Source organism: Gorilla gorilla, chromosome 10 (genome assembly GCF_029281585.2).
Source record: "Gorilla gorilla gorilla isolate KB3781 chromosome 10, NHGRI_mGorGor1-v2.1_pri, whole genome shotgun sequence".
NCBI lineage: Eukaryota > Metazoa > Chordata > Mammalia > Primates > Hominidae > Gorilla > Gorilla gorilla.
In genome coordinates this window covers 114,064,512-114,085,858 of record NC_073234.2, presented here as the reverse complement: position 1 = coordinate 114,085,858, position 21,347 = coordinate 114,064,512, and the positions used below count along the sequence as shown (strand labels likewise).

Sequence of the window (21,347 nt, the reverse complement as noted above, 5' to 3'; positions counted from 1 at the left end):
AAACTAGCAATTTCATATGTTGTAACCTAAAAGAATATTACCTTTCATTTGGTATACAAGTGTTTTTTTTAAATCAATTTGTTTATTCATAGTAACCAAGAATCTCTATGCCAATTCCCAATTGTTCTCTCCAAAAACTTTTCTAAACTCACTAGAACAGATGAGGGGAAAAAATATAACTAAAACCTGATAGCATAATTATACAATAACATTTTTGTCTGAATGACACACTATGGCTGTACATTACAAAAAAAAATACTCTAGGCCTGTAATCCCAGCACTTTGGGAGGCCAGGGCAGGCGGATCACCTGAGGTTGGGAGTTTGAGACCAGCCTGACCAACATGGAGAAACCCCGTCTCTAATATAATATTAGCCAAGGCGAGGTGGCACAAGCCTGTAATCCCAGCTACTCGCTGAGGCAGAGAATCGCTTGAACCCGGGAGGCGGAGGTTGCAGTGAACCGATATCGCGCCATTGCACTCCAGCCTGGGCAACAAGAGCGAAACTCCATCTAAAAAAATAAAAATAAAAATAAAAATAAAGAAATACTCTAGGCACATATATAGGTTGAAAAATTACAAAAGTATAAACCAAATGAAACTGAGAGATTAAAAAAATATGCCTGGCTTCGTAAGCTAGTCTGACACATCTGAAAGTGGCTACATTATTTTACACAACAGAAGTCAATTTTATTTTTGCAAAAAAGGGAAAGTAGAACTAGGGAAAAGTTACTGAGCAATTAAAGAGGGAAGGGTTAGTGATCTCAATCCTATTTCCTCTACACAGATCAATATCAAGAGAAGGAGGGGCCGGGCGCAGTGGCTCACGCCTGTAATCCCAGCTCTTTGCGAGGCCGAGGTGGGCAGATCACGAGGTCAGGAGATCAAGACCATCCTGGCTAACACGGTGAAACCCCATCTCTACTAAAAATACAAAAAATTAGCCCGGCGTGTGGCGGGGCACCTGTAGTCCCAGCTACTAGGAGGCTGAGGCAGGAGAATCACTTGAACCCAGGAGGCGGAGCTTCAGTGAGCAGAGATTGCACCATAAAAATATAACGAATATGCATCAGAATCACCTACTAGGCTTTTCCCAAAAATACTCTTCTCACCCTATATTCTGATATTAATACCCTTACCAATTTGAGAATCACTGCCATACTCAGCAACTGCTACATATGAAAGTATACTGCATCCTTGGGTGCATTAGGGCATTTTTAAAAAGTGCAGAGCCACTACCTAACTCTCACTCAATATACTATAACATTCCCAAGGCATGCTTTATTTATCTTTGTACTTGCAGCACTTGGCCCAGAACCTGGCACAACAGTCAATGTTGGTTAAATGAACAAATGAAAGAGAGGCTGTTAAGATGACAGAAATCAAATTGTTGACTGAATCCAAGGTTATATTCTTAAGACAAGCAGCAACTAAACTGCTGTCTCTCTTTTGGCTAATGAAAACTGTGAAACACTTGGTAACAGTGCCTGGCACATAATTATAATGGTAAGTATTTGCTGAATTAATTAACTGTTGAACAAACAAAACAAACTCACTCCTGAAGTACATGGAAGTAGAAGAGTTACATGTATATTTCTAGAAACTAAGACAATCAAACAGAAGAGCCCCATTAAAAATCCTTCCTGACTTTTTTTTTAATTGAAACAGGGTCTTCCTCTGCCACCCAAGCTGGAATACAGTGGCACAATCTGGGTTCACTGCAGCCTCAATCTCCTAGGCTCAAGTGATCCTCCCACCTTAGCCTCCTGAGTAGCTGGGACCACAGGTGTGTACCACCACACCAGATTAATTTTTGTATTTTTTAGAAAGACAGGGTTTCATCATGTTGCCCATGCTGGCCTTGAACTCCTGGACTCAAGCAAACTATCCACCATGGCCTCCCAAAGTGCTGGGACTACAGGCATGAGCCACTGTGCCTGGCCCCTTCCTGACATTTATCAGTTGCCTGCATTTGTTCTCTCTTGTTCTATGTTAACCCATTAGAAATAACGGATTCAAAGTATGAAGTTTACACTTTTCTAGCAAAGACCACTCACCAACTCACCTACTTAAGACATTTCCTGAAAGCCTACAATGGTACATAAGAGATGATGTGGTAGGTAGGATGCAAAGAGAAAAAGCAATTTTAGGCCGAGTGGCAGCCACTTTTTTTTTCGTTTTAAATACAAGAGAGAAAAGCAGGAAAGCAATGGTTCTTTCTTTCTTTCTCTCTCTTTTTTTTTTTTTTTTTCTGATGGAGTTTCACTCTTATTGCCCAGGCTAGAGTGCAATGGCACGATCTCGGCTCACTGCAACCTCCGCCTCCCGGGTTCAAGCGATTCTCCTGCCTCAGCCTCCCGAGCAGCTGGGATTACAGGCATGAGCCACCAACACCTGGCTAATTTTGTATGTTTAGTAGAGATGGGGTTTCACCATGTTAGTCAGGCTGGTCTTGAACTCCTGACCTCAGGTAATCCAACAGCCTCGGCCTCCCAAAGTGCTGGGATTACAGGCGTGAGCCACTGCACCCGGCCGCAATGGTTCTCTCTTATCCTCCCTATAGGACAGCAGGAAAAAGGCATGATGTTCTCAAGAGGTCAGTAGTTACATCTTATTGGGACATGGGACCTGACACACCAACTAAATGTGACCATCGGTACCTTGGGTGTTTGCGAAGCATCAGAATGCGGAGACGGTCTTTAGCCTCTTCAATATTAAGTGGAAGCCTCTGGGAAAAACTCTCATCCTGATCCAACCGTGTGCAAAGATTCTGCAGTTTCATCAGAAGCCCAGATTTGTCTTGTTTCCCAACTGAAACCCAATGCACTCCCCCTGGGAAACAACCTAGTGAGGGAAAGAATAATGAACTTAAGGCCTTTCAACAGGAGTACTCCTTTAAATGGTTTTACTGTTAAGCATCAGATTTACTCCAATTTACAATCCCATCACATCTTCAACTTCTCTTGATTTAGAGTATAAATTTCACATGCAAGATATTGGTAGGCTTTATATCCTGAATCTAAGACAAGTTGAAGAGGTGAAGAAACTGAAGTTTGAAGTAAATCTGTGGCTTATCGGGAAAATCTTACCAAGTAAAGTTTTATGATCTTTGTCCTGTGTTGTCAGTGATCACTGCACAGCACAGTTTCTAAACCTTGTACTTCTGACTTTTTGGGATGGCAATTCTTTGTTGTAAGGGACTGTCCTATGCATTATAGGATGTTTAACAGCCTTTTTGGTCTCTATCCACTAGATGCCAATAGGATTCTCCTTCACCAGTACTGACAAACAAAAATGTCTCCAAACATTGTCAAATGTCACCTGGGGGGGTGTGAAATCAACCCTCGTTGAGAACTACTGATGTCCTGGAACATATAACTCACCCATTATGGTTTTCTTATACAGACTTAAAATAGGAAGTTAGATTCAAGTCTGGCTCTACTGCTTACTAGCTAAGCAATCTTTATCAAATCATTTAACCTCAGTCTCATTGATTATACTGAAATAAGGCTGTCTAGCCCACCTATTTCAGAGTTGCTGTGAAAAATTAATGATATAAAATATGTGAAATTGCTATGTTAAGTATAAAGGATTAAAACAGGTTATTAGTATTATGGATCTGACAGCAACTTACCAATATTAAGCTTCAAACTAGTAAACACTAGGAATGGCCATGATTATTATTACTGTTATCATCATCATTGTTAATTGAGCCATAAAACATCTTGAAATATGTATTTTTATTTACATATTGTCAGGAGCCAAAATCTTAAGTCTTCATAGACTATACTTAATCACCTCCACATAAATATACATATATAAAAAAGAGGGGTCCCTATGTGTAAAATATGGTAAACAGTAGCATTAGATCATTCCAGTAGCATCAATCATAAAGATTTATGTGATCTTAAACATACCAAAAAAAGCAAAAAACAGACTCAAAGATAAATGAATTAAATTACACCAAAGGGCAATTTATTTACTGGTATTCACAAATAATTAAATACAAATATAAATCACTACTTTAAAAACTTAATCACCCAAAAGAGATACTTGTATATATGCACAAAGATCTATTTACATCAGATATTTATTGGGCACTATTCTAAGAGTTCTCTGTATGTTCATTCATTTAATCCTATAGCACACTACCAAGCAGACGCTATTATCTTCATTTTGATAATGAGGAAACTGAAGAATAGAAAAGTTGAGTAATTTGCCCAAAGTTACACAGCTAATGAAGCAGAGTTGAGATTCAAACTTAAAGCATCAATGTTCAACTTCTACACTATTCTGCATCCACAAGAATATTCACTGCAGCATTGTTTGCAACAGGAAAAAGCTGGAAACAACCCACCTTAACCGACTATCCCATTGCAGGCTTCCAAAGTTTCAAGCAGGCCCAACTGAACCTTATATGTAAATGAAGTTTGGAGTACTGAATAGGACTTGACATATTAATTATGAAAATTAGACTTTTTATAACTTGAAGTGACGTGGAGTCTTTGAACCTGCACAAGGTCAAGGAAAGGATCAGTCCCAGAAAAGAGGAAGTAAGCAATGGTCTGGATGAAGCCTTGAGGAGCAAATACCTATTCCACTTCCCAGCATAGAGAAAAAAATCGGTTTTCCCTCCAGATAAGGAGAGGACTAAAGAGTCAAGAGTATGTGCTAAGAAGCAACTGAATGATGGACAATAAAATGATGGACAATGATGGCTGAAGTCTAGGAGAGGACTGATAGTATAAATAGAGGGGATATTCTGGAATCAATGGATGAGAAGTCTTGGTAAGTCTATAGCATTAAACCTGAAGAATAAAATGGGTGGAGGTGGGTAAAGAGTAGAAGAGATTGCTCAACACCAAGATTTCGAAAGTGCTGTAGTTCTAGTAATGACAAAGATCAGGGTCTAGCCTGTAATCAGGGAAGAGTTAAGAAATGTTCACAGGAGACAAAGAGGTTAAGAAGGTAAGAGGCTAAGGTTTTGGATGACTCATCCACACAGGTATCAAAATCACTAAGAGTGCTAACAGACAAAGAGCATAAGAGGAAGGTTATAAGCTACGAACTCCAATCGTCAATGAATGAGACGGTGATTACATCAATAGGAAAGGTTAGAGACATGAACCTCAAAGCATTCAGCTGGAGAAGGGAGTATTAATGGTCTGGATGAGACAACAGAGAGCAAGAACAACGCCCACCCATTTCCTGGTGCTAAAGTATGTGGGATATAAAGGAAAAAAGTTGCCATGTCACTTAAGAAGGTTATGGAGAAGGTAGTAAACTCAGGAAACTGCCCAGTCTCAGATAAGGCAAGACGGCGAATATTCTAAGAAGCTGATGATACAAGAGAGTTTCCTGCTCACAGAGGAGTTCTACAGGGTATGGCAGAAACACATAGGAATGACAGAAGAAGACCTAGATCAGAATTTGGCAATGTACTGAATAGTGACTGCATGAAAGTCTAAAATATAACAAACAACTGGAGACAGAGAACTCTACAGTAACTGAGGTAGAGACAGGGCTGTGAAGCCTGGTTTGATTATCAGTGCCAATGTCTTAGAAGAAGGTAGACAAGCCCTATTGCTTACTCCTAAAGTTTCCTGAGGTCCCCTCAGGCCTCCTTCAGTGTAAGTTTGCAGTTATGAAACAGCAAGTCCTTGAGACTTCACTTAAACTTAAAGCTGTGTTCTGTATGTGTATATATTTACAAATGCAGAGAATAAAGTTTGGAAAAATTTACTCCGAATTGTTAACCAAGATTATCTCTAGGATAAGGTTTAGAATTTAGAGCCTGGCACGGTGGCTCCCAGCACTTTGGGAGGCCAAGGTAGACAGACTGCTTGAGCCCAGGATTTTGAGACCAGCCTGAGCAACATGGTGAAACCACATCCCTAAAAAAATACAAAAAATTAGCCAGGCAAGGCCGGGCGTGGTGGCTCATGCCTGTAATCCCAGCACTTTGGGAGGCCGAGATGGGTGGATCACGAGGTCAGGAGATCGAAACCATCCTGGCTAACACGGTGAAACCCCGTTTCTACTAAAAATACAAAAAATTAGCTGGGTGTGGTGGCAGGTGCCTGTAATCCCAGCTACTCGGGAGGCTGGGGCAGGAGAATGGCGTGAACCCGGGAGGCGGAGCTTGCAGTGAGCCGAGATCGCGCCACTGCACTCCAACCTGGGCGACAGAGTGAGACTCCGTCTCAAAAAAAAAAAAAAAAAAAAAATTTGGCCAGGCAACGTGCTGTGCGCCTGTGGCCCAGCTACTCAGGAGGCTGAGGTGGGAGGATGACCCGAGCCTGGAAAGTTGAGGCTGCAGTGAGCCGGGATCATGCCACTGCACTCCAGCCTAGGTGACAAAGTGAGACTCTGTCTCAAAAATAAAAATAAAAAGATTAAGAATTTAGGAGAAAGCAAAAAGGAACAAGTAAGGAGAACTTTTACTTCTTTTTAAATGAAAATACTACTTTTAAAATATTTAAACAAACAAACAAAAACGGACAAATAAACTATCTGTTGCCTTAAGTTTCCATTTTTTTAAATTTGTACTGTCTACCTAAAATTTGTAAAAATCGGCCAGGCACAGCGGCTCACGCCTGTAATCCCAGAACTTTGGGAGGCCGAGGCGAGGGGATCACTTGGGTCAGGTGTTCAAAACCAAACTGGCCAACATGGTGAAACCCCATCTCTACTAAAAATACAAAAATTAGCTGGGTGTGGTGGCACACACCTGTAGTCCCAGCTACTTGGGAGGCTGAGGCAGGGGGACTGTCAAGAGGCGGAGGCTGCAGTGAGCTGAGATCATTGCACCCCAGCCTGGGCATCAGAATGGGGCTCTGTCTCAAAATAAAATAAAATAAAATAAAATTTGTAAAAATCATCCCAAGATTAAAGGTAAAGAAAGCATCCTGATATAGCTACCTAGTAAATTCTTTCATATTTTAATTTACGTACCTATTACCTAGGGTCAAAGGCCTTTTTCCCTAAATTTATAACTAAAAATTTAGGGCATTTAAATACAAGCAAGAAAAGAGAAAACACTACCAGCTTTAAAAAGGCAAACAGACCAAATGACCATCTGATATGTAAATCTCTAACCATCACAATATAACATTTAGTTAAAAACTGAACCATTAATTCCACATTTCAGAAAGAATCTAAACATCTTGACTACGGGCACAAGAGGGAGCAATTTAGCTTTGCATGAGGAGGCTGTATTTACAATTCACTCAGAGAAACTAATTCAGAGAAAAGTTGCCTTTATTCAGAGAAAACTCCACACTACTTTCACAGGAGGCTTATCCTGGTAGCAATTAATAATCTAATAACACAAAGAAATCTTGGAAAGGAAAGAAACAAATAGGAACACAGCCTATGAAGAAAGCATCCATGATTAAAAACCAACATACGAATACAGTAATGTAAAATGTCACTAACGTATTTAAAGATACGTCAATTCTTTACTATTTCCCTACAAATAAGAACAAATTAAAGCATTGAAATTTCAAAAGACAACTGGGTTACTTAAAACTGTATAGACATAAATAGTTAAAAACTATATATATATAATATATATATATATATAATATATATATATATATATTTTTTTTTTTTTTTTTTTTTTTTTTGAGACGGCATCTCACTCTGTCACCGAGGATGGAGAGCAGTGGTGCAATCTTGGCTCACTGCAACCTCTGCCTCCCATGTTCAAGTGATTCTTATGCCTCAGCCACCTGGGTAGCTGGGATTACAGGCATGCGCCACCACGCCCAGCAAATTTTTGTATTTTTAGTAGAGACGGGGTTTCACCATGTTGGCCAGGCTGGTCTCAAACTCCTGACCTCAAATGATCTGTCCACCTCGGCCTCCCAAAGTGCTGGGATTACAGGCACGAGCCACCACACCCAGCTAAAAGTTAACAACTTAATATTCTTTAATTTATGCCAATCACCACCCAAAGAAAACATTTCCATAGGAACCACAATTTTAATCAAATTTATATCTCTTATATTATCTGTACTTTTAAAAGAAAAGGTTTTGCAATACAATTAAATGTCAAAAATCCAATGTTCCTGTATTTGAGAATGGAAGTGAACTCCAGAGATTAAAATTTATCTTTGGGAAAGCACCTATTCTTGAATTAGTGGACATACAAAGGCAGACTCCAGAGAATAAAGAACTAAATATGAATAATAAGACTGTAATAGGACTACTTGAACAAAACTCAGGAAACACAAGTTAGAAGACAAAAAAAAAAACTGATTAGTTTGACTACATCAGAGTTCTCATCTACTGAGAACACCCAGGAAAAAAATTAATCAGATGGCAAATTAAAATAAGGTATTTAAAAGTCTAAAACCAGCTGAGCACAGTGGCTCACGCCTGTAATCCCAGCACTTTGGGAGGCGAGGCAGGGGGATCACCTGAGGTCGGGAGTTCGAGACCAGCCTGAGGAACATGGAGAAACCCCGTCTCTATTAAAAATAAAAAATTAGCCAGGCGTGGTGGTGGGTGCCTGTAATCCCAGCTACTCAGGAGGCTGAGGCAGGACAATCGCTTGAACCTGGGAGGCAGAAATTGTGGTGAGCCACGATCGCGCCATGGCACTCCAGCCTGGGCAACAAGAGAGAAACTCCGTCTCAAAAAAAAATAAAATAAAATAAAATAAAAGTCTAAAACCAACAAAGTGTAATGTCTAGAATATATAAGAAACTCCTAAAAAGAAAAAAGAAAAAAAAATCGGAAACCCCAATGGAAAATAGACAAATAATATAAACAAAATCCATAAAAAAAGAAACCCAAAAGGCTAACAACAAACTTATGAAGAAATGTTCAAACTTGAGTTACCAGAGAAATGCAAAGTAAAAGATACAACTTTATAGAAGTTTGCCTGGCAAAAATTACAAAGCTGGATCATACCAACCGTCACTGCACAAGCGAAATTATCGGAGTCCCCATACTCATCTGGGGGAAATGTACAGACTGGAGGGGAATCAAATTTGATATTTGTATATCCTATCATTTAGTAATTTTGGCTGGACATGGTGGCTCACATCTGTAACCCCAGCACTTTGGGAGGCCAAGGCGGGAGCATCACTTGAGCCCAGGAGTTTGAGACCAGCCTGGACAAGATAGCAAAAACCTGTCTCTACAAAAAAATGTTTAAAAACACACCAAGCATGGTGGCTTACACCTGCAATTCCAGCACTTTGGGAGGCCAAGGTGGGTGAATTGTTTGAGCTCAGGAGTTCAAGACCAACCTGGGTAACATGACAAAACCCCAATTCTACAAAAAATACAAAAATTAGTTGGGTGTGTTAGCATGCACCTGTGGTCCCAGCTACTCCGGAGGCTGAGGTGGGAAGATCACTTGAGCCCAGAAGGCAGAGGTTGCAGAGAGCCAAGGTTGTGCCACTGCACTCCAGCCTGGGTGACAAAGCAAGACCCTGTTTCATAAATAAATAATTAGCCAGGCATGGTGGTGTGTGCCTGTAGACCCAGCTCCTCAGGAGGCTAAGGTAGGAGGATCACTTGAGCCTAAAAGTTTGAGGCTGCAGTGAGCTATGATATGGCCACTGCACTCAGCCTGGGCAACAGGGTGACACTCTGTCTCTTTAAAAAAAAAACAAAAATAAATAAAAAATTACTAATTTTGCTCCTAGCTACAAATACCCAAGAAATTCTTACATAGAAGTTCAACCCAGCTTTGCTGCAGCAGCAGAGAGTTGGATACAATCTACATATCCATTTACTTAGGGTAATGAGCAGTAAAATGGGTTGGCGGCAATCAGGTGTAACAAATAACATGTATACATAGCAACAAGGATAAATCTTAAAAACATTGTGTCATGGGAGATAAAAAACAGAATAATACCATAACATCTATGCAAATTTAAAATACCTGCATACCAACAACATACATATTTTACAAGAGTACACACTTTACACAGACATTTACAAAGAACATACATTAAATACATTAGGATTGTCCATGGAGAGGGGAAAGGAAATAAGAATAGAAAATTTTGAAATGGAAATAAATACAGTGAGAAGCTCAGCCTAGTACAGATCTACTATAATAAGCCGCGAACTAAGGAATATGAATAACTCAATCCTCTGAACTTGAGATCCCACAAAAGTACATGAGGAATATGAATTAAGCTCACATGTACAGTTGCCAGTATCTCTAGGATTTTCTCAAAACAAAGTAGTTAAAACCTGTTCCAAGATAACAATTTATACAATATGACTCCTGAATATTTAATTCCATAGATTGTTAGTCAATTTTAATCCCTAGAATTGAAAATTCATCACAATAATGTAGAGCAATTTAAATGGGGAGAGGGAGTGTTCTTTTAAACCTATAAATTGGAATATTATAAATATACAAAGAAAGTTCATAATATTGAAAGGAAAACTCATTCCTTCACACTAAAGGAACTTAAGCCAAATTTATCCTGAAATATCCTTAGTGATCAACTTTGCAGTAGGGGTTTAAAAAAATCCTTGGCTCTGAGACTTGAAAGGAGCTAAGTCTCAGGAAACTTCTCTGTAATGATAGAGGGGAAAAACCAAGGGTTAGGAATTGGGCATACTTCTGACAAGAGTATAGTCTATACCACTTACGAAGGCTATGAAATTAAACTGAGGCCATGTGTACACATAGATGTACCCTAGCCTCCATATTTCTAAGTCTCTTAGAGGCTTACTACTTATTCCAATCATTCTGTCTAAACTGTCTTAACCGTAGATCATGTTATACATACATATTAAAAAAAAAAACAAAAACTTTTTTTTTGAGATGGAGTCTTGCTCTTGTTGCCCAGGCTGGAGTGCAGTGGTGCGATCTCGGCTCACTGCAACCTCCGCCTCCTAGGTTCAAGTGATTTTCCTGCCTCAGCCTCCCGAGTAGCTGGGATTACAGGTGCTCACCACCACACCCAGCTGATTTTTTTTGTATTTTTGGTAGAGACGGGATTTCACCATGTTGCCCAGGCTGGTCTTGAACTCCTGACCTCAGGTGATCCACGCCTCAGCTGGGATTACAAGCATGAGCCACCGTGCCTGGCCTACTAAAAAAAAAATTATTAACTACTAGAAGTTGGGAACTGTCTTTGAATTCCCCTAGAAGTGTCATACAGAGAGAACACACTGATGAATGAGAACACACTGATGAATGGGGGAAGCCTAGAACTGATGGAGCTATACAACTATTCCTGATGAATACCCTGAGAACCTACCAGGATCGCTAAGGTCAGTGGTATACCTGCCAACATTTCTTAAACCCTCTTCAACCCAGTATGCCCTTCCCCACCCCAGTAACCACCCACTACCTTTCCCACCTTCCCTAGTCTCCCATCCCTACCTTCACTGCCTAGCAAACTTTTATTCTTTCTCCAAACTCCTGCTAAGATGTCATCTCATTCAGGAAGCTTGTCCTATCCATCCTCTCCCTTCAGAGAGTTAACATATCCTTCCTTTGTTCTAACTCTGTACCTTATACTTGTTTCCACCATTCAATTTATCACGTATTGATATATCATAATATTTTTACATGTCTATCTACCTTACTAGACTATGAAATGGACTAAGACACTTACCTTCTAAAAGGGAATGATCTCTAACAGCTTCTGCAGCTAATACAGACTTCCCACAGCCTGCCATTCCATGTATGGTGACCCATCCTGGTTCACCTTTCAATTTGGAGAGCTTCTGCTGAATTGCATTCACCAGCTTCTTCCTTGTGACAAAAACAACTGGCCTCTGTGGTACTCCACCTTCACACAGGACTGTCCTTACTAAAATCCAAAACAAAACAAGCATGAATGAATAGAACTTTGGAACAATTACTGAAGTAATACCATAAAAAACAAAGAGCAAAGCTGAGGCTTAGCCTGAAAATTTCCAAGAGAAGTAAGAAAATGTGGCTAGCATATTAACTTCAATTTTCTGATTTCTCAGACCACAGAGAGCAAAGACAAACATACATCCTTCAAGATGACTAAAGAAAATGGAAGTTTCTATCTATATCTGCTTTACTCACCCAATTATTTCCTGACTTTTCATTCCCTCTCATACTGAAGACTGGGAAGGCAAGTGTAAAAGGAAGAACATTTATGGAATACCTTTCAAGAACATATATTTCTAAAGATTCTTATTTTTTCCTATAAACTCTATAAACACATAGAACTGGAAAATAAACAAGGGCCTATAAATTGTCTTATTGTCTCTAAAAATTAGGTTAGACATATTATTATCTCAGCAGTACAGTTCACTGGGCAAGAAGAAAAGTTGAGAGTTAATATGGATGCAAATAAAAAATATTTAAATTGAAAACATCACTACAATTTTTTTAACATGCAGTTTTCAGTGAACTGGTCACACTCTCTTCAAAAGATTACATCTACAATGAGACAAACCCAAAGCAATTTTGATAGCAAAGTGATAGAAGGTATAATGGATACAAACCATACGAAGTTATTCCACTAACTGAATCTTTACCACTGGAAGAAGAGACAACAGGAATGCCATCATGGAGAAGGGCAGCAAGATCTTTATATCCTTCATGTAGTAGAGCATTGTAGAATGATACGTAGGAATCATTATCTTTTTTAAGTATCATTTTAATTAGCATAGCCGCTCTTTGCTGTTGAGTGGGCTAAAAAAAATTAAGTAGTTTAGTATACAACAATGAATATGTATGCAACATAAAGTAGTGGAGACCAGTACAAGTTCTGAAATTCTAAAAATTTTTAAGGAAGTGTGGACTGCTTCAGAGAGCTTTACCTCATTTCTTACTTTTTCCTCTTCTGATATTGTTAAAAATCCATCACTAATCATGTGATCCATGATGTAGGATGTCTTGATGTCCTTTTCCAGAGCTTCTCTATGTTGAAGCAAACAATTTCGAGCTTTTGCATCCATCTTCCCTCAGATCTTTCTCTCTCTGAGCTGTCAACCATGAGCTACAGCCAAAACACCAAAATATTTGTCAGGCCAATAAACATATGAAAAGATACATAGTCTCACTAATAAACAAGAAACATAAAAAGAACAAAACTGATTTTTTTTCCTTGGCAAAAATTTTTAAGTGGACAAAACCCAGTGCTTGGAAAGGTATGAGAAAATGGCCATTCTTATGCACTAATTGGGGAAAGTAGAAAATGGATGCAATTTTTCTGGAAAGCAGTAAGATATGGAATTGTTTAAAATAAGCTTTCTCTCTAACCCAGAAATCCCATTTCTAAGGATTTACTTCAAGGAGACATTCAAACACATATGTAAAAATATCCACAAGGAGAATTAATCAGTTTCCAATCAGGTGTGGTAGCTCAAGCCTATAATCCCAGCACACTGGGAGGCTAGAGTAAAAAATAAAAAGAAAAGAGAATTAATGGAGGATGTTTCAGTGATGAACGCAACCTAAATGTCCATCATTCTGAATATAGATTTTAAAAATTAGGGTATGTATATAAAATGGAATATTATGCAGCCATTCAAAATTATGACACATATCTCCATGTATTGACATGGAAAGATGTTCATAATACTGCTGCTGAAAAAAAAAAAAAAACAAACCAGAAACATGATCCCACATATAACACATAACGTGGGGGCCGGGCGCAGTGGCTCATGCCTGTAATCCCAGCACTTTGGGAGGCCGAGGCGGGTGGATCACGAGGTCAGGAATTCAAGACCAGCCTGGCCAAGATGGTGAAACCCTGTCTCTACTAAAAATACAAAATTAGCCAGATGCAGTGGCAGGTGCCTGTAATCCCAGCTGCTCGGGAGGCTGAAGCAGGAGAACTGCTTGAACCAGGGCGGCAGAGGTTGCAGTGAGCCGAGACCACTCCACTGCACTCCAGCCTGGGCGACAGACTGAGACTCTGTCTCAAAAAAAAACAAAAAAATGTGTTGGTATCATATGAATATATATAGACGTTTAGAAGTTTATTCATCAAAATGTTTGAGTTACTTCTGAGTAGCAAAATTTGGGATTTCTCCCCCACCTTGTCTTATTTTTTTTTTTTTTTTTTTAGTACAGACGGGGTTTTGCCATGTTGACCAGGCTGGTCTTGAATTCCTGACCTCAGGTGATCCACCCGCCACAGCCTCCGAAAGTGCTGGGATTACACTTGTGAGCCCCACCATGCCCGGCCTCTACTGTCAATTTTTTTTAACACACATTATCATTTCTTACAATAAAATACTTCCTTTTTTAATTAAGATTGTATAAAATAGTGATTACATTGAAGTCCTAATATTAAGAGACTTCTTGTTTTCCTTATCAAACATAAGAGTGAATAGAGCATTGTTACTATTGAGTATTAGTTCTCATTCAAGGAGGATGTCAGCTCTAGGTCCTCCTTGCTAAACACATTTCCCACAAAGCAACAGGAAACACTTTCTGATGTGATTTCTCAGACCAGGAGGACATGAGGAAAGAATAACAGCCTTTATAGTAAAATACTTGACGTTTCTAGCAACTTTATTTCAAATATAATGCAAATTTTCCCACGGGCATAAAACCCAGTTCACAATCTCTGCAAGTTTTCAAAACATTAACAGAACTTTACACAATGTATAGAGTGAAAGAGTCTAAACGGGTTTATCAATTCATTCATTCAATACACATTTGTGCCCCTCCCTATATGTCAGACACCAAGACTACAGAAAAGATTGAGTCATTTGCCTGAAATAATTCACAGTCTAGTCAAAGAAGAAAAAGAGAGAGAGAGTGGGAATGTGAATGCCCGAAGTGCAAAAACAGAGCACAAGTTAACTTGGAGCTCACAGAAGGGGGCAATAATTATCAAGCTTCAATGACTGTTTTTGAAGTCACCAAATGTAGCACTTGGAAAAATAGGGACGGACGTAGGGCATTTGCCTATGCTTGTCAAGGCTTACAAAATGCCCAGTAGGGGCACAAAACTGATAAAAAGTTATTGATTGGAATCAAAACTCTCATTTTTTAAAATGTTAATAACGTTTTTGTCCTCTTAAACATAAAATGTTCCTCAATTTATAGTAATGAAATTCGATGTGAAAAAACAAGAATGAATGAATTTTTTAGGTGATGTCCAACAGCTAAGCAAATAAGACACTCTGGTTTTCTGAAACTAATTTCCAATTTCACCTAGTCCTGTTAAACTAAAATATGCAAATCTTAAATACGTTTTAAAACTGCACAACTTATCGGAACTAAGTCTCAAAACCTTTTGTAACCCACAACAAAATGGAAAGCCAAAACTCTTCATGGACGTAAAACAGAAAACAGCGCACGTTTATCCACGAAAACCCCAAGTTTACTACTTCCTCATTACAGAATTTCTCTTCCTGGTACACGAGCAGGATGGTTATCAAATATTCCATGTCCTCAAATTCTCAGTCCCTGAAATCAGCTACCGAGCCTCCAAACAACCTGGCTCGGGGAGAAAAGCGAGGAGGTCAACTTACCCAAACCTTTGCGCCTAGGTCTTACTGGGAAGGGCGGCACTGCCGGGACAAGACTGGGGGACTCCAGGCCGGTGGAGGGAAACGGCAACAGGAGTTTTCCACCGGGAATTAGGGGTGCAGGGCTCTGTCTCGTCACATACCCTTCGCCCCGGGGCAGGTCCGGGCCTCAGAGGCGCCTCCCCTGGATCTCTGCAGCCCCGGGGCGCACGAAGACCCCCAGGGACCTCCGAAGGTTGGCGAGGTGGGCGTCCACACAATGCAGCCTGACCCCACAGTCCCGGAGCGCCGCGGTGAGGCCCGGCCCACGGGCCGCCCTCCGGTGGACCCCACTCCTGGACACAAAGGGAGGAGGTCTTCCCGGCCTGTGGCGCCCTTCCCCCGACGGCGGCTGCACCCCGGAGGGAGCCCGGCGCTACTCCGGATGCCGCTGCGGCACCTCAAGTCTTCGCGGGTCGCCGACTGCCCAGACTCCCCACCTCTGGTTCTATCCCTTTTGCCCGGGATAGAGCAGTCACGTCCACTCGCTACCTCTTCTTCTCCGCCTCTGGACAGCGGAGCAGTCAAATGCCGCCGGATCCACCCAGCCCGGACGGCGCGCGCCCGCTTATGCAAATAAACACACCCCAAGCCCCAAGGGGCGGCCACCGCTGCCGCCGCGCACTCCAGCCACGGCTCGTGCCCGCGCCCGTAGAAGTGCCCGCCTACCCCGCGGACGGGGCGTGGCTAAGCCTCAGGGACGCGCCGCGTTCCCACCAATGCCGGACTCGGGCAGCGGCGGCGCGCCCGACGTGGCGCGCGCGACCCCTTCGTCCTGCCCCTCCTCCTCGGGTCCCGTCGGCCTGCGCGCGCCCGGGAGTTTGAATTTCCTCGGATTTGGAGCAATATCGCAGTGGAAGGCGCTGTGAGGTGAGGTCGCCGCCCACTTCTCCTAGGGGAACTATGGAGCTGGCAACTGAAAGACTCAGTGAAGCAACGAGGATGGCGGGGAGAGGGAAGGGGCTGGGCTCTGGGCGGTGCCAAGTCTGTGAGGGGGCGCGGTCACCGCCCAGGGTTCCCACGAACGCCAAGGCGGCCACGTCCTGCTCCCCCTGGTGAAGAAGCTGCCCTGGGCTTGTCGTCCTAGGGTCTCCAGACATGTCTGAGGTGAAGAGCCGGAAGAAGTCGGGGCCCAAGGGAGCCCCTGCTGCGGAGCCCGGGAAGCGGAGCGAGGGCGGGAAGACCCCCGTGGCCCGGGGCAGCGGAGGCGGGGGCTGGGCAGACCCCCGAACGTGCCTGAGCCTGCTGTCGCTGGGGACGTGCCTGGGCCTGGCCTGGTAAGTGGACGCGAGGCTGCCTGGGCCGGCCTCCTGTGGGCCCCCTGCTGTTTGGGCTCCCACCCGGCTCAACATCCCGCCGGAGGTGATCCAACCTCCCAGACCTGGGCCTTCTGTGCCTCTGTCTTGACCCCAAAGGAAGGAAACAGCCCAGCCTTGTTTTTCCCTTTCGGGCGTTTCTTGTATCTCATTTTCCCCCGTGCTGGTAGCATGCCTCTATCGCTCAGAGGGAGTTGAGGCTAAGGTTTGGGAACGAGCCATTTGTTAAGAGCTGCAGATTCGGCCACGCTTTCTGAAGCTCCCGCTACACGTCAGAAGCGTTCACGTTGTTATAAACCGTTACTTCCTGTCCGCTGTGCCCCATTCCGGGACACATCTGCCCCACCCTACTCACCCCATAAATACCTAATGGAAATACTTGCAACCTTAAAACAGATCATTATGTTGGGAGACCGAGGCAGGTGGATCACTTGAGGTCAGGAGTTCGAGACTAGCCTGGCCAACATGGTGAAACCCCATCTCTACCAAAAATACAAATAATCAGCCGGGCGTGGTGGCGGGCGCCTGTAGTCCCAGTTCCTCCGGAGGCTGAGGCAGGAGAATCGCTTGAACCCGGGAGGCGGAGGTTGCTATGAGCCAAGATCTCACCACTGCACTCCAGCCTGGGCGACCGAGCGAGACTCCGTCTCAAAAAAAAAAGAAAAGGAAAAAAAAAAAAAAAAAACATATCATTATGATCCCAAAGGAGCAAACGTTATAGTAGCAGAGCTTGGAGGAGTGCTCATATTTTGATCACCGTGCATGCATTATGAATTTAAGGTCTTTTATTAAGTAAGTTACAGATTGAATATGGTAAAGCTACAAAAACATAGTACTTGTGTTCACTTAAAACTAACCAGTTGCAGTTTTAAAATCAGGTAAATGGCGACATATTGGTGTCATTAGGAAAAATGAATATTAGAAATAACCTTAAAACCAACTCGTAAAAAAAGAAAAAAGAAAAAAACCAACTTGTGAGTTTTATTTTCCCAGTCTTTTTTTTTTTCTGGGGGGAGGAGGGAATAGCCCATTTCATTTTAATAAGATTGGCATCTTAATAGAATTTTTCTCCATTTTTCATTCATGTGTAAAGTTATTTAGTAAGACTGTTGTTAATCTTCCAGAGTGATAGAATTTTAGGAGAGACCCTGGACATCTAGACATTTTTTATGCTATTACATATGGAATTACACTTAACTGGTGACTCATCCCAAATAGTGTATTTTTCAGAGTTAAAAGATTTGTTGCGGCTGGGCGCAGTGGCTCACACCTGTAATCCCAGCACTTTGGGAGGCCGAGGTGGGCAGATCACGAGGTCAGGAGTTCAAGACCAGCCTGGCCAACATGGTGAAACCCTGTCTCTACAAAAAATACAAAAATTAGCCAGGCTTGGTGGCACAAACCTGCAATCCCAGCTATTCAGGAGGCTGAGGCAGGAGAATCCCTCAAACTGGGGAGGTGGAGGTTGCAGTGAGCTGGGATCGTGCCATTGCACTCCAGCCTGGGCAACAGAGCGAGACTCCATCTCAAAAAACAAACAAACAAAATTTTGTCACAATAAAGTGATTAAACGCCCTCTTCAAAAACAATAGAATTGTCAGCCTGCTGGCAGTGGCTCATGCCTGTACTCCCAGCACTTTGGGAGGCCAAGGTGGGTGGATCACCTGAGGTCAGGAGTTTGAGACCAGCCTGGCCAACATAGCAAAACCCCACGTCTACTAAAAATACAAAAAAGCCGGGCATGGTGGCATGCTTCTGTAATCCCAGCTACTCAGGAGGCTGAGGCAGGAGAATCACTTGAACCCAAGAGGCGGAGGTTGCAGTGAGCCGAAATCGTGCCACTGCACTCCAGCCTGCAAGATGGAGCGAAACTCCTTCTCAAAAAAAAAAAAAAAAAAAAAAAAAAAAGCAGATAGCATTATTTATTTTACTAATACGGAATATGTTAATTTTGATCTGAAAGGAATAAATGTACTGAATTTACTGTTTTAAATAAGCGGCTCTTATGCCTTAAAATGCTTGACCTTCTTTAAGTAAATTTTTAAAAAAAACCTTTTTGGGCCAGGTGCAGTGGCTTGCGCCTGTAATCCTAGCACTTTGGGAGGCCGAGGCAGGCGAATCACTTGAGGTCAGGAATTTGAGACCAGCCTGTCCAACATGGTGAAACCCTATCTCTACCAAAAATACAAAAATTAGCTAGGCCTGGTGTAATCCCAGCTACTCAGAGGTTGAGGCAGGAGAATCACTTGAACCTGGGAGGTGGAGGTTGCAGTGAGCCAAGATCTGCTACTGCACTCCAGCCTGGATAACAGAGCGAGACTTCGCCTAAATAAATAAGTAACCTTTTGTGTTTTGGGAAAGTTAGTTACTATCCTGGGATAAGCTTTAATAGAAAACTAAACTTTATGGGAATAAAATTTCCCTCACATCAGGAATTTGCTGTTAGTGATTCCTGTATTACATTGTAATGAATGTATTACATTCATTAGGAAGATTTAATTTGAACTATGTTTGCAAAATGATAACACAATGCTATATCAAAAATAATTTTGGGGGCCAGACGCAGTGGTTCATGCCTATAATCCCAACACTTTGGGAAACTGAGGCGAGAGAATTGCTTGAGGCCAGGAGTTTGAAACCAGCCTGGGAAACATAGTGAGACCGTGTCTATGAAAAATTTTTAAATATTAGCCAAGTGTGGTGGCATTCGCCTGTAGTCCCAGGTACTTGGGAGGCTGAGGTGAGAAGATAGCTTGAGTCTGGGAAGTCAAGGCTGCAGTAACCCATGATTATACCACTGTGCTCCAGCCTGAGAGACAGAGCAAGACCCTGTCTCTCTAAAATGTATGTATTATATGTATTTTTTATGGGCAGATTCTATAATTATTATTTAAATAGTTGCCTCTTAGTTGCTCTTGTGAAATCTTTTGCTGCAAAAATTGAAGCAAATGTACTTTGGTTGCTGTTTATCACAAAATATTTATTCATAGTAAATTTTGAAATAAAAATATATCCCCATAAGACATTTGTAAACATTTTCCAGATAAAAAGCAAGTATTTGGCATCTTAAAATACTTAAAAGCTCACTAGAATTTTGACAAAGCCTTTGAGATCTTTACCACTAAAACACGTAATTCAGCATCTAAAAGTCGGTCTATCAAATCTTTATTAAATGCTTTCCATACTGACACGGCCCTGGTGGTTAAAATACAAGTGCATATGTGTGCCTGTCTGTGTACTCTTAAATACTGCTTACTCTCACTCTTCATCTGATTAAGTTGGAGGGAAAAAATCTGAACCCTTCCACTGCCCAAGAAGGATTTCAAGGAATCACACTATATCATTGTCTTCAGACCATTTCCTATGTGGAAAGAAAAGAGAAATAATACATAAGAAACTTAAAAGTGTGTTGCTTTAATATCTTCTCTCTGCTAAATAAGGCCTGATAGGCCAGGTGTGGTGGCTCCCACCTGTAATCCCAGCACTTTGGGAGGCCGAGGTGGGCAGATCTCTTGAGCTCAGGAGTTCAAGACCAGCCTGGGCAACATGGTAAAACCCTGTCTCTACAAAAAATACAAAAAATTAGCCAGGCATGGTGGCACATGCCTGTAGTCCCAGCTACTTGGGGGGTTGAGGTTGGAGGATTGCTTGAGCCCCGGAATTTGAGGTTTCAGTGAGCTTTGATTGCACCACTGCACTCAGCCTGGGTGACAAAGTGAGACCCTGCAAAAAAAAAAAAAAAGGCCTGATATATCCTATGTCATCTTGACAATAAACACTGGAGATAAGTTGCCCAAACCCATATGGCTTGAGTGTCAGTTTGCATACCTCTTTTCTAAACTCTTATAGAAATTTTTCAGGTAAGAGAATTGAGGTGATTCTACTTTCAGAAAGTTAAAAAGTTGTTAAATTACTAAACAAGACACAAAACCTGTCACTCATGCTTATTTAATTACATAGAAACTTAATCAGCTGGAAATTCCATTGTGAAAATTTTGTTTCTTATGGAAATTTCAATAGATTTTTTAATTGCTTTTTTGTTTTGTTTTGAGAGATGGAGTTTTGCTCTTGTTGCCCAGGCTGGAGTGCAGTGGCGCAATCTCAGCTCACCGCAACCTCCACCTCCCAGGTTCAAGCGATTCTCCTGCCTCAGCCTCCCGAGTAGCTGGGATTACAGGTGTGCGCCACCATGCCCAGCTAATTTTGTATTTTTAGTAGAGACAGGGTTTCTCCACTGGTCAAGCTGGTCTCAAACTCCCAACCTCAGGTGATCTGTCCACCTCAGCCTCCCAAAGTGCTGGGATTACAGGCGTGAGCCACCGCGCCCGGCCTAAATTGCCTTTATAAAAGTTTTTTATAGTATCTGTTCTAATTATGTACAAAAAGTCAAACGCTCTTTAAGCAAGTTGTATAACTCTGGTTTTTAATTATCCAATATAATTTTCTCTATAAATCATACTGTAAAACCTTGGCTAACTCCATTTCCAGCTTTTTTCTTTGTGTTAGTAGAGTTTTATCTAAAAGACAAGGGTATAATTT

The 21,347-nt window shown here is 41.7% G+C and overlaps 2 protein-coding genes across 7 annotated transcripts in view; one reads left to right on the top strand and one right to left on the bottom strand.

Annotated features, from left to right (window-relative positions):
* Positions 1 to 16,216, bottom strand: part of APAF1 (apoptotic peptidase activating factor 1) — an 89,601-nt gene extending 73,385 nt beyond the window's left edge. For 2 of the 5 annotated variants that reach the window (XM_055358882.2, XM_063694227.1), the window contains exons 1-5: positions 15,597 to 16,121; positions 12,787 to 12,965; positions 12,469 to 12,658; positions 11,601 to 11,798; positions 2,661 to 2,844 (exon numbers count right to left, since the gene is read on the bottom strand). In XM_055358882.2, the coding sequence (XP_055214857.1) occupies positions 2,661 to 2,844; positions 11,601 to 11,798; positions 12,469 to 12,658; positions 12,787 to 12,924 (710 nt within the window). In that variant the 5' untranslated portion in view covers positions 12,925 to 12,965; positions 15,597 to 16,121. Of the gene's footprint in view, positions 1 to 2,660; positions 2,845 to 11,600; positions 11,799 to 12,468; positions 12,659 to 12,786; positions 12,966 to 15,456 lie in introns of all 5 variants that reach the window. The other 3 variants (XR_008670562.2, XM_019038859.3, XM_019038860.4) reach the window with 3 other exon arrangements.
* Positions 16,217 to 16,590: 374 nt separating this feature from the next.
* The window catches only part of IKBIP (IKBKB interacting protein), a 31,283-nt gene continuing 26,526 nt past the window's right edge, over positions 16,591 to 21,347 (top strand). For both annotated transcript variants that reach the window (XM_004053726.4, XM_019038363.3), the window contains exon 1: positions 16,591 to 16,769. In XM_004053726.4, the coding sequence (XP_004053774.2) occupies positions 16,591 to 16,769 (179 nt within the window). The remainder of the gene's footprint in view (positions 16,770 to 21,347) is intronic.